Here is an 11,971-nt window from a genome sequence, read left to right as displayed (position 1 = left end):
CTGTTCACAAATAGCTTTGAGAAATTTCAAGCAAATATGCCCTTTGAGGTTTGTGTGATGTAAATCTAATGTGGTATGATACCGAGGAAAACCTGGGTGTGATGCTAGGAAATTTGTGAAATTTGTGTTTGAAGCCTAGAAACTCGTCTTCTTCTCCTTCGTCCTCTTTAATTTCTAACAACTTTATCATCCTTTAAACCCTAATTCTGTAACTTTGACCACTCTTCTCTACCATAAAAATTCATTGTGATTAAACCTATTCCAATCCAAATCAATTGTTCTAGCTTCTATACCTATCCCTCATACTCCCCAAGTTTTGCCAGCTAAAACCTTCCAAGAAACTAACCAAAGGACGCTCTTTGCTTTGTTCTGTCATGTTTTTACCTACTATGTTTTTTTTAAACCATGTGGTATCAACTGTTAGCAATGTGTACATTGTGATATGTTTTTTTAACCATGCGGTATCAACTATTGGCAATGTGTACATTGTGATTTTTAGAAATCTGATTCATTGTGGAAGTAACAGAGCTATGTCATCCAACCCTTTTCTGAAATATTGCTTGTGAAACAGGCAGCCTAATCATGAAGATATCGTCAATATTGTTTATCAAATGTATGAGAAAGATGGCATTTCTAGGGATGATGTTATAAGAATAGTGGACAAATTTCCTAATCAAGGTAAATACTCTGTTTTTCATGTACTTTCTGATTTGTTTACTTTTCTGTAACTTCTGTAGTGCGTGGAAGTCATTGAAATTTGAAGGTAACCCTATGACAATAACTTTGGATGTTATTATTGTATCTTACCAATATACGCAATATGCTTGCATAGGTTTTCCAGATTAGAGCAAGTACCATTTCATCATTGTCATCAGTTGTGTGATTCTTCTTATAAAACATTAAGTTGTGAGTTCCAGTCAAATTTTATTATTCTAGTCCTCTACTTTCTACATTTTTACAGGTTTTGAGGTTTCTCTGTGGTAGTTCTTCTTTGATGGTCTGAATCATGACACTTGGTTATACTTTCCCTTCTCATTTTTTTCTGTTATGCAAGTTATTTCGAGAGAAAAAGGTAGAAGGATATCTAAGGGTCTAAAGGTTTTATGTTTGCTCACGTACTTAAATGTGCATTTAATCAAATCAACACGGTTTTTACTTGGGGAACATTTAAATATATTGAATACCACTGGCCCTTAATCCTTTCTTTCATTTTGGTCCATCAAGCTTAATTTTGTGGCCTGCTTGTAGGAATTTTACTTCCTTGTTCTTTTGGTGCTTTGCCTCCACCTTTATGTTGAGGATAACAATGTCCCTACTTTTATTGGACAAAAACAAAAATAACCTTATTATCTTAACTACCTACAACTTTGATAGGTGTATCCTCATAATTTTGCAGAAGCTTTCTTCCTTCCACTTCTCATCTACCAGCAACATCTCATTCTTTGTGCCACTTTTCATTCAACACATTAATCTCATCTGTCTAACCCCTTGATTTGTTGATCTCATCGATCTTGCTTCACTATCCTCATTCAAATGAAGCCAGATTCATCATCCTCTTCAATCATTACTGTCATCAACACTGGCGATCAGAATGTTCATATCTCTTAGCCACCAATCATATCAACACCCATTACATCACTGCTTTAATCTAGCATTTGTAATGGTTTTGAGACTCTAATCCTTTAGATCTGTCCTTTCCTAAAAATTTTGAAAAAATAAAAATAAAAAAGCTAAAGCTGATAGCATGGACGCTGGCAGCTATGCTTATACACATCTGCTTGCCTACCTTTTTTTCATGATTGTCTTGGTCATTTCGATCTGGGGTATGGTTTCATGATAATATATAAATGTGTGTACACACATTATGTTATAGATGTATGCATATATGTAGCACTGAGCTACAATATACACTCTATGATTCTTTATGCTCACACCTTAAACAGGAAGCAGAAAAAACATACATAGGGAGATGTGCAATAGGGATTTTAAGTGGAAAACCCTCCATAATTGAGATGAAAAGCTGTTTAATATTACTTATCAAAAAAAAAAAAAAAAAGCTGTTTAATATGATAGAGTAATCCAGTATTGAGATGAAGTATACACTTAAACTAATTTTACTGTTTCTATTCAGAAATAGCAACTTCCAAAAGCAATTTCAGAACTGCCAGGTGTTGCAAGCTTGTTTGCTTCTTCTTATCCTTGCTGTTGTTTTGGCATCAAGTTCCTTTGTATAGGTTCCTCTTACATCTTTGCCCATTTCCATGGATTATGATGGTTATAAATTCTAAATTCTTTTCTCTTTAACAAACTCTCAGTTTATGATCTCACTAAGATTTCTTTTTCTTGTGTTTTTAAGCTAACAGATATGTTGGCACATTGTTGTTCTGTTTGGGCTGTTTTTCATGTATTGCGCTGAAGTCCTTGTACAAATATTTGGGCTTTTTTTTTTTCATTGTTCTCAACAGTCATGTTCCTTGTTTTACCTTGCTGAGTGAGAGTTAAAGTGTATATCCATTTCTGTTAGTTTAGTTTATTAATTGACGCATTCACTTTGATGATTGGGCAGCTTTGGATTTTTATGGAGCTCTTAGGTCTCGAACATATGATAAGTCAATCTCAAAGGTATATGACATCCTCCTTTGAATTGTGAAAAGACTTTTGCAAACTGTGGGATTTTTTTTTTTTTTCGGGTTTTCTCATCTATTCTCTTGCACAAAGATTGTAAATTTCTATAGCTTTTCCACCTATTGAATTCCATTATTATTATTTTTTGTTTTTGGATAAATTTCTAACAGTTTGATATCCTTGACTATGACTTATAACAAGATACGATTGATTTGATTAGAAATGCTAGGCAGTTATTTGTCTCCTTGCAGCTAAATCTGGAAGTGCCATGCCATGCTTCATATCTTCTTTCACAATGAGGCTTGTGCTGACTCACTTATGAATCTTCTTAATCTTGAAAATAAATTCCTTTTTGGTTCCCTGGTATACACAATATTTTGTGGTCTTACAGTTGACTTGACCTCCTGCATGAATGGCACTTGATAAAATTTTCTCTGGGATATGGTTAGCTAATTTTCTTTGTCTTTCGGAAGTAGTTAATTGTTGGCTCTTTCCTGCTGTTGTGTGGCAAATCCTGCCACTATATTATTAATTTAGTCCATACTTAAGGCTTCAAGTATGAATAATTACCTAGACAGGCATAAATATTTTTCTTTTGAAAATTGTTAAATTTATGTACAGTTTTTATTTACTGCTTTTACATTTTAGTGGATCGATGATATTGGAGGTGTTGAAAAACTTGGGGACAAATTGCTTAGACGAAAAAAGAATGAAAAGCTTCCTGTATTCACTCCCCCAAAGGTGAGTAATTATCATATCACTACTATTTTCTATCCAAATCCGCTCTTTTTCCAGAAATCCTTGTAGTATCAATCAAGTTCTAGTTGATCAGTTAATTTATTAATTTGGTTTATTGAGCAATGACTTCATTCTCTTCCCGTCAAAACTGAATATTAAAAGGCAAATCGTACATATTGTAGAGCCCTATAAATTTTACCCGTATATCTTTCTCCATAGAATTATTATAAAGGAATATAAGAAAATAGTATATATTTATATAAGGGTTATTTGTTGCTATCTACCTTAAACTTACTAAAATGTTTAGGGAAATTGTTCTGCTTGATACTAGATTGATGTTAGAAAAGGGTTTTGGTGATAGAAGGAAACTGTTTGCGATATTACTTATCTTGTAAGGTACACAGAACCATAATAATTGTTATTGCCATCATGTTACTGTAAGCTTCTATTCATGTATATATTGTGAACGGACAGCCTAAATGCCCTGGGCGGAACCACGATGACGTGCACCCTCCCCACCCCACCCCCCCAACAAAACTGAGCTTCCTTCGACAATATCCGATAAGTAAATGATATAATGAAATTCTGTAGAACTTCAAAAAGTAGTAGTAGTAACCAGAGCCACACTGCTGTATTATTGATATCATCCTTTCACTGGTATTTCTCCGTTTCTCTCCTGGTATTGTTATTTATGTAGTTTCTATTGTTAGCACTCAGCTTCATTATTTTTTATTTTATTTTTTTGTTGGTGGTGTTGTTATTCCAAATATCATATGATATATCTAAAATTTGTATATGAGTTGGGTGACATCAATGTGTTTGTACAGCAAACGCCGGAGGCTTTACTTGAATCAGGGTGCTCGCTGCTCAAAGAACAGCAGCTGGTAATGGAGAGTAAACTCTCCAAGGAATACATGAAGAACATTGATGATTAGAAAGTAGAGCTTTATTGAACGTCTTCTGTTATGTTATTATTCTATGAGTACAACGTTATTGATTGGTTACCCTTCATTGGTTTATACTGAGATCCCTCTACAGGAAAAAGTTAAGCTTGTGTCAAACAAGTTTGAGCATGTCAGAAACTGTGGGAAGATAGGTAATCCTATAGATTTAGGCAATAAGTTAAAAAAAAAAAAAAAAATGTTGAATATTCTTTTTTCTTTCCTCTATGATTCGTTTTTAATATCGTTACATGTAAATCCATACAACACAAAATCAGAAATGCACCCTATCTCGGCTAGACCATCTTACTGGAGTTATAATGGAATGGCAAAATGTTTTGTTGCCCCACCCATCATATTGAACCATGGCTACTATTTCCAGACGAAATTGGTGGCTCACCCAAGTTCTATTTTTTAAATTGTAATGGACTTCTAGAAGAAACATAAACGAGTTGAAGAGAGAAGTGCACGATTGCACTCCCCCCACGACGATTGGACGACAATGGGGACACCTTCATTGACCCAAGCTCTTCCTCACCCTCACTATGCATCGGTTGAAGACAATTACAAGTGGCTCCAAGGTCGACTATGATTATGACGAATCAACAACACCCCCATAATGCGACAAAGATTCTGTGACAAGACAGAAGAATGGAATGGGGGCGTTTATATGAAATGAAAACACCTATAACAAATAAATAAAAAATGATATGATGTTTATACCAACTATACCATGTCATTTTGCGGAGCCTAAATCACACTACAAGCATCAAAATTGACGTTTTTTTTGTATTGTCACTGCCTTTTGTTTTATTGTTACGAGTCTCCTTCAATAAGTAAGTACACTTTCAAACATAGATGATGATGTCAAAATGAGTGATATACGAAGTACTTATCAAATACGAGAGTAAATGTGTTTGCATTTGTCAACGGACAAATAGAAAGGAATCCATCAATCTTTCTTTGACAGTTGCTATTTGATAGACCACAGATAAGCTCGACAAATCCAAGTCGGAAAAACGGATTTGGGAGCCTAGGTTTCAGGTCTGGATGATAAAGCTTGAACCACAAGTCTCAACCATACAACGAAAGCCAACACAAAGGAACATAACAAAGAATAGACGATTGAATTTGCCTAGAAGGGGAATCCCGGATAGCTTGACAAGCCATAGCATAACCGCTACTCAAATAAAGACAGCAACTCCCGCTAAAAGAATGTAGTGATTGTCGCACTGTGGATAACTAGGTCGTGATTTCAATCCAACTAAAATTCAAATATTTCATAATCCTTCCAAGACCCAAAACTCACCCTCTATATAAGACAAGGTCATATTAGCATTCTAGGTACCCCCAAACTCATATGAAAACCCTTGCCCTCCTTTTGAACATTATGCAGTTTCCTTTGTTGGCTTAAAGTATCGAATAGTTCTCCCGTCAGCAAGTCTTTGACTATCGTCACTTATTTTGAGGGTGTCCGAGAATTTGATTGTATGATCAACTACATCACCACTACTATTGCCAATGCAAATTCTCAACAACCATAAGATTTTTCACTCATATTACTTTCCTAATTCTTCCCACTCCCTCTCGCCAAAAGAATAAAAATTGTATTTACTTGTGGATGTCTTGTATTGTATCCAACGAATCATATATTATATATAAAAGTAGAAGTTTTAAGAGAATAGTTTAGAATTGTGACAAGTGGCAATCTAAATGCTAACAAGTGTCCGTACAAGTTTAGGTTTTTTTCCCAAGTGAACAGTGCTCTTATGTATTTAATATGTTAAGGTTTTTTTCCACTGACTTAACCTGTTATAGAACTGAGTTTAAAACTCCCCACCATCTTGATGGAATTTGAAATTTGTACCTCTAATCAAATCCTGCCCTGTTCTTAATGATGGATTTTGAAATTTGTAACTTCTACAAGTTCTGTTTTCAAAATCATTTGAACCCAAATCTATTTTATGTTGTTGCTTTGTCAAGAATGACGTAACTCCTAATCATCCATATTCTCATATATATGTTTGACATAAAAAATAAATAATAAATAATAAAATAAAAATCTTACAGAGGGGAATGGTGGTGTTGTTCATGATATTCTTTTGAACAATTTTTAGTGGTGAGAATAAACCAGATAATCCACATTTCATGGAATCCAATGCTTAACTTTAAACATGGGATTGTTTCCTACTCTCACTAATCCAAACTATAGCATCTAAACCAGTCATGCCTTTCAAAAGTTTCAGTGAAAGTAACTTTCCCATTGCAGGAGGCTCTTGATTAGTGCAGTGGAATGGAATATGAGGACTAGTTGCTTGCAAATGCTACAATAAGAAGGATAAGCACTTACTTACAGTTCTTATCTTGTCTATTTGGTTTTAAGACAAAAGCATGGATGTGAGATAAAGAAGGGTGCTCATCATTTCGACACGTAGGTTGCAAGATATTCTACATTTGTGATCACTGAAACATCATGTCATTGTGTCTTGAATAAGGTACATGCACTCGTTTGGTGGGATCCGAATCTCCAACAATTTGCTGTTCGGATTGCTAACAAATATGAAAGAGTTTTTATAGAACTCACATGTTCAAATATAAAAGCACTCTAATACTTACTGTCCAAATTACTAACAATTTAAACAATAAAATTACTGAAAATCTCTATCTCAAAATATGCTTCGAGCGGATCAAATTATGTTTCATTGTGTTGTTATTCAAAGCAATATGATAGGCGGAAATGGCATTCCTTTACAAGCGCACACACTATCTTTAATGCTATGACTCTTTATGTTTTTTCTTTTTTTCACCAAAGGTGCTCTTTTCATTATGCTCAATTGTGGTATGGGCCTGCTGATATACCATCTCGTTGTGTTGACATTATTCAGTCCAAGAATAATCCCAACGGGGAAAGTTGATTATGATGAAGAAATTGAGCAACCCCTTCACTTCAACTTTCTGCAAAGTTGAGAGAATAATCTTTACACTTCCTCCCACGACATGTCTGTCATGTAGTCAACTAAGTGCTATTGTTGTTGGTGTCGAAACTGCCGTTGACTGTTGTTATGATCTAGTTGATGCTTTTCTTTTTAAAATGCTAGAATTACAAATTTACTTAAGATATTAACTAACTAATTAATATGTTAATGCTTATCTTAAAAGCTTGTAGGAAATGATGAATTTAAACATTTATTCTAACATGCTATAACTTATTTATATGTATATTTATTCTTATTTTGTTAGAAATATCACTCACGTAATAGAATTTGGACCCCCTCCGGTTTAAGTTAGTTTTATTTGAAGAGAAAAATTGTCCAACAATATGAAATGTCAATTTTACCCTTATAAATAAAACTAATTGGATCCCCGCCCGTTCAAACGAGGATCCTTGTCCCACGCAATAGGGATTAGGATCCTTTACCTCATGAATGTCCCTAATATATATATATATATATAGCTTAAATTATGAATATAGTTTATTTAATTAAGCTAGTCTTTGCCACCCATAATGATCACATGAATAGGTATAATACTATAATTAACATGAAACCTTTTTTTTTTTTTTGAAACAAGACAGGCTTGAAGACTGCTCTATATTTAGCACTATATTGGAAAAGTAACCTCATTTATTTAATACCCAGAATTGGATTATAACTTCCTAATCCGAACAAATCGAGATGCAAACAAAGAATATCTCCCACTAATGCCTATAAATCAGTTAGAATAGGTTGATTACTTGATAGACCGGTACAATCAGTTTACTGTCGGATTAATACATTATTAACCTATTATTATTAACGTCATCATTATCGTCGCATGATGTTATTTCCGCATTAATTTTCAATTCCTCTATACCATTACCATGAGAGGAGAATTGGTGGAACCTTTTGTGGGTCTTATCATGTTCCAAAGAAAGAATATTATATCTTTATAAGAATATCTTTTTACTTTTCATCATTATTAGTATTAATTAGTATTATTGTCAGGGATCATGATCTCATTTCAAGCGAAATGGAGATATCTATTTTATGGTCCAAATTAAATTAATAAAATTTAAATGTAACAAAACTAAATCTTAATCTTTAAATTAGAAAAAAGTTTAAGCATTGAACGTATGATTTGGTTATCCACTATATATTAGTTACAGCTAAATGAACAATTAATAAAATCATACTTATGAGATTAAGATTAAGGTGGTTAGGAGAAATGGCCCAGGTAGGACTAATAATAAAAGAATCTTGAAAGCCCTTATAGTTTGGTTGCTCTTTAAACCACTCCTTTTACATCACCCAATCACCATTTGCCACATCATTCATTTAACAAACAACAAACATGCAAAAAAATGAAAATGAGCTCACCCACACCAAATCAAAATGAGAAATACCCGGCAAACCCAAGAAGACCCACACCCCGACGCTGAGATCCACGGCGTGGGGCATGACCCACGGGTTTGACCCGCCTCAAATTCGCCCAAAATCCGCCTCAAAACCGGTTTTTAATGCCCAATATCTGTTTCTAATGACTCAAAATCTGTTTTTAATGCCTCAAAACTCGATTTTGGATTCAAAACTAAAATTTAGAAATTGAAGGTTAACCCTTTAGGGATTTTATCACCCTAAAGGCCGGAAACCGACCCCGGAGAGAGGTGACCCATGGTGGGAGAGAAAGAGAAGAAGAGAGAAAGTGGAAGAGAAAGAGGAGGAAAGAAAATTTTCGGTGAATCAAAGAAAGAGAGAAGAAGATCAGGTGAAGAAGAGAGAAGAAGAAAGAAAAAATCCAGTGTATTGTGTTTCTTCTTGAGTTTGTGCATTTTTTTTTTGTTTTTGCTGATGTGTAAGCTTTTGATTGGGTGTTGTAAATGTTGGGTTTTAAGGCTCATCCAGACCAATGTTGGAGATATCTATTTTATTGTCCAAATTAAATTAGTAAAATTTAAATGTAACAAAACAAAATCTTAATCTTTAAATTAGAAAAAAGTCTAAGCATTGAATGTATGATCTGATTATCCACTATAAATTAATTACGGCTAATTGAACAATTAATAAAATCATATTTATGAGATTAAGATTTAGGTGGTTAGGAGAAATGGCCCACGTAGGACTAATAATAAAAAAATCCAGCCTCCTGTCGCTCCAAAAATGATGTTTGTTAGGATTAATTAGGTGTGGAGGCTTCAAGACTTAAACAAATGCTTAAAAAGAACCGCACTCACCCAACTTTTTATTTAGTTGAAGTTGACGAAACTCGCACGAGTTGAGGAAATCTTTTTCTTGGCTACAAATTATTCGACATTTTATAATTTTTATTATAATTATTTTAAAATTTAACGTGATGATCCATGTTATAAAGTCATATCAGTAATAATCAAATTTAATTTTTAGTTTTTGACGTGATTTTTTAAATTCTAAGTAAAACACAATAATCAATTGCCCAACTAATTATAATTATTTTATGAGAGACCTAATTAAGTGTTCATGAGATAATTATATGTATTTTGTTTTCTTTAAATAATTTGATTAAAACTGAATAATTTAACTTCTTTAAGTAAATTGAATGATTTTTACGTGATGAGGTCTTTCAAATAAGATAAACTGGAAGACGTTTTTTTTTTTTTTTCCCTGTTCAATTTGTAAGTTTTTGGTAAGTATTAATTAAATAATTAAATAAATTATTTTTTATTAATTTAAAATTTTTAAATAATTCTTGAATTAAAAAATATTAACTTTACAATTTACTTTATATTTTAATTAAATATTATAGGTGTGTGTGAGGTATATATATATATACAATAATATTGCAGCTGAATGATCCACGCACTGAAGAACTGTCGGTGGCGACAAGATATATACTATTGCATTTGATTTATATTATTATATATACTTTTGGGGTTTCGTATGTTGGAAGAGTCAAGAGAGAAAACATGCCTAAGCTAATACGGAGAATTGGCCGCAAGAACAAACAAAAAAAAAAAAAAAGATCTTTCAAGAATGTGATCTAAATATCTTTGAAGAATGTGGTATAGGATTCATCCAAATCATCATCGGGGAATAAATAAAAATAAAAAAGTAATTTTTTCTATTCAAAGAAATGAAAAACTTGGTTTTAATTAGTATTTTATTCATTTATTTATTACTTAACTAATCTTTGACGCCCCTAGACTAAATTTGACGGACACCTCACTAGTAAATTGTTTAATATTTTATTAGATATCAACAAAAAACATCTAAAGCCCAATTATTGAGTATTTTATAAAGTTGACATGGTAAAATTAAGTAACTCTTGGCGGCCATTGTTGATTGGTAAAAGAAATATTCAATGACTACTAAACTTTACCACATCAATTTCGTGTGACGTTGTGATGTGGGATGATATTTACTTTGGTAAAAATAAAAATAAAGAAAATATCAAAAATAATATTGGAGCATCGCCGCTTGATCATAATTTTAGCCGTTCTCAGATAATGAATGTACAAAAGGAAAGATTGTCACGATTCTTACTGATTGTCAATTTTTATATTATGATTTTATTTTTATTTTATTAAGACGTTATTTCCTTAATAGGGTTAGATTTGCTTTAATTATTTTATTTTTCTTATTATGATTAGGGTTACTATTGTTACTAGGATTATGTTTACTTTCTTACTAAGATTAGATTTACTTTCTCTATTATGATTAGATTTAATTTCTCTACAAGTATTTCTCTTTTATAAATAGGCTAACTTATTATGTAAAAGAAAAAACTCATTTTGAATTATTATCAAATCAGAGAATTCACTCTCAAATACTCTGCAAAGTTTTATTTTTCTTTTAGCCTACGGGCTTGTTTTATCTTTTGGATAGAAGATGAAGACGCTTCTTCTTATATAATCAAAGATGCTACTCTTTGATTAGTTACTTTAGTCTTCCGCTACGTGTGGCGTTACACTGCTCTATCAAAAATTTTGACAATTTTTTTTTTATTTTTATGGACAAACTTTCAGTTGAAGACTTAAAAGACATTTGGTGTTCAAATTCTTTAAAATGGCACTAAATATGTTTTATATTTATATTATTTATTTGTTATCTTAGCAGTCTAGACTATACAAAATATGGGCTCAAGTCGGTTCTGAGTTGTATTATTATCCAACTAATCTTTGACTCACCTCTTCGTGACTTTTTTTCTTTTTCTTTTTTAAATAATATATTTGACTTATTTAGTATTTTGATTGAATTTGAGTTGTCCTTATTTCTTAAGAAAAATGCTTGAAATAACGTAGATTTTACTATATTTTCTTATAAATTGATATTATAGTCGACATAGAACTGTCATACAACAGTAAAAAAATTTAGACTTGTAACGTCTGCCTCACACTTTTAATTATTAGCAACAATGCTTCTGTCCATCCCGCCTTCTCAGCCCACCTCTTTTGCCGATGCCTCTGAACTGACGACACTAACTACCTTGTCTTATTTTCCTATTTCACTTTGTCAAAATCATTAATAATTTGTACAACAAATATGAAAAAATTAATATAGAACTCTTACGCCCAAGTAAATTTTAGACAACATGTCCATTTACTTGGACAAATAGACCTCATAATATTTTTTTAATATTTATTATTGAATTATTAACCACGCAAACATATAAATTGCTATCCTTATCCTACCCCTACCCTTCTTTTCGTTAAATTC

At 32.5% G+C, this 11,971-nt stretch overlaps 2 protein-coding genes across 2 annotated transcripts in view; both read left to right on the top strand.

The window, feature by feature from the left end:
• Positions 1 to 580, top strand: part of LOC132186493 (uncharacterized) — a 3,832-nt gene extending 3,252 nt beyond the window's left edge. The window contains exon 2 of the mRNA XM_059600471.1: positions 572 to 580. Coding sequence (XP_059456454.1) covers positions 572 to 580 — 9 coding nt within the window. The remainder of the gene's footprint in view (positions 1 to 571) is intronic.
• On the top strand, positions 574 to 4,519 carry LOC132186345 (ribulose bisphosphate carboxylase/oxygenase activase 1, chloroplastic-like). The gene is made up of 4 exons (XM_059600273.1): positions 574 to 678; positions 2,567 to 2,622; positions 3,274 to 3,366; positions 4,191 to 4,519. The coding sequence occupies exons 1-4, from the start codon at positions 612 to 614 to the stop codon at positions 4,296 to 4,298; spliced, it is 324 nt and encodes a 107-aa protein (XP_059456256.1). The 5' UTR covers positions 574 to 611; the 3' UTR covers positions 4,299 to 4,519.
• Positions 4,520 to 11,971: the final 7,452 nt, after the last annotated feature.

The sequence above is a fragment of the Corylus avellana genome, chromosome ca7 (assembly GCF_901000735.1).
Source record: "Corylus avellana chromosome ca7, CavTom2PMs-1.0".
Classification (NCBI taxonomy): Eukaryota; Viridiplantae; Streptophyta; class Magnoliopsida; order Fagales; family Betulaceae; genus Corylus; species Corylus avellana.
Note: the sequence above shows the minus strand (reverse complement) of the source record. Positions and strands in the feature narration are given on the sequence as shown.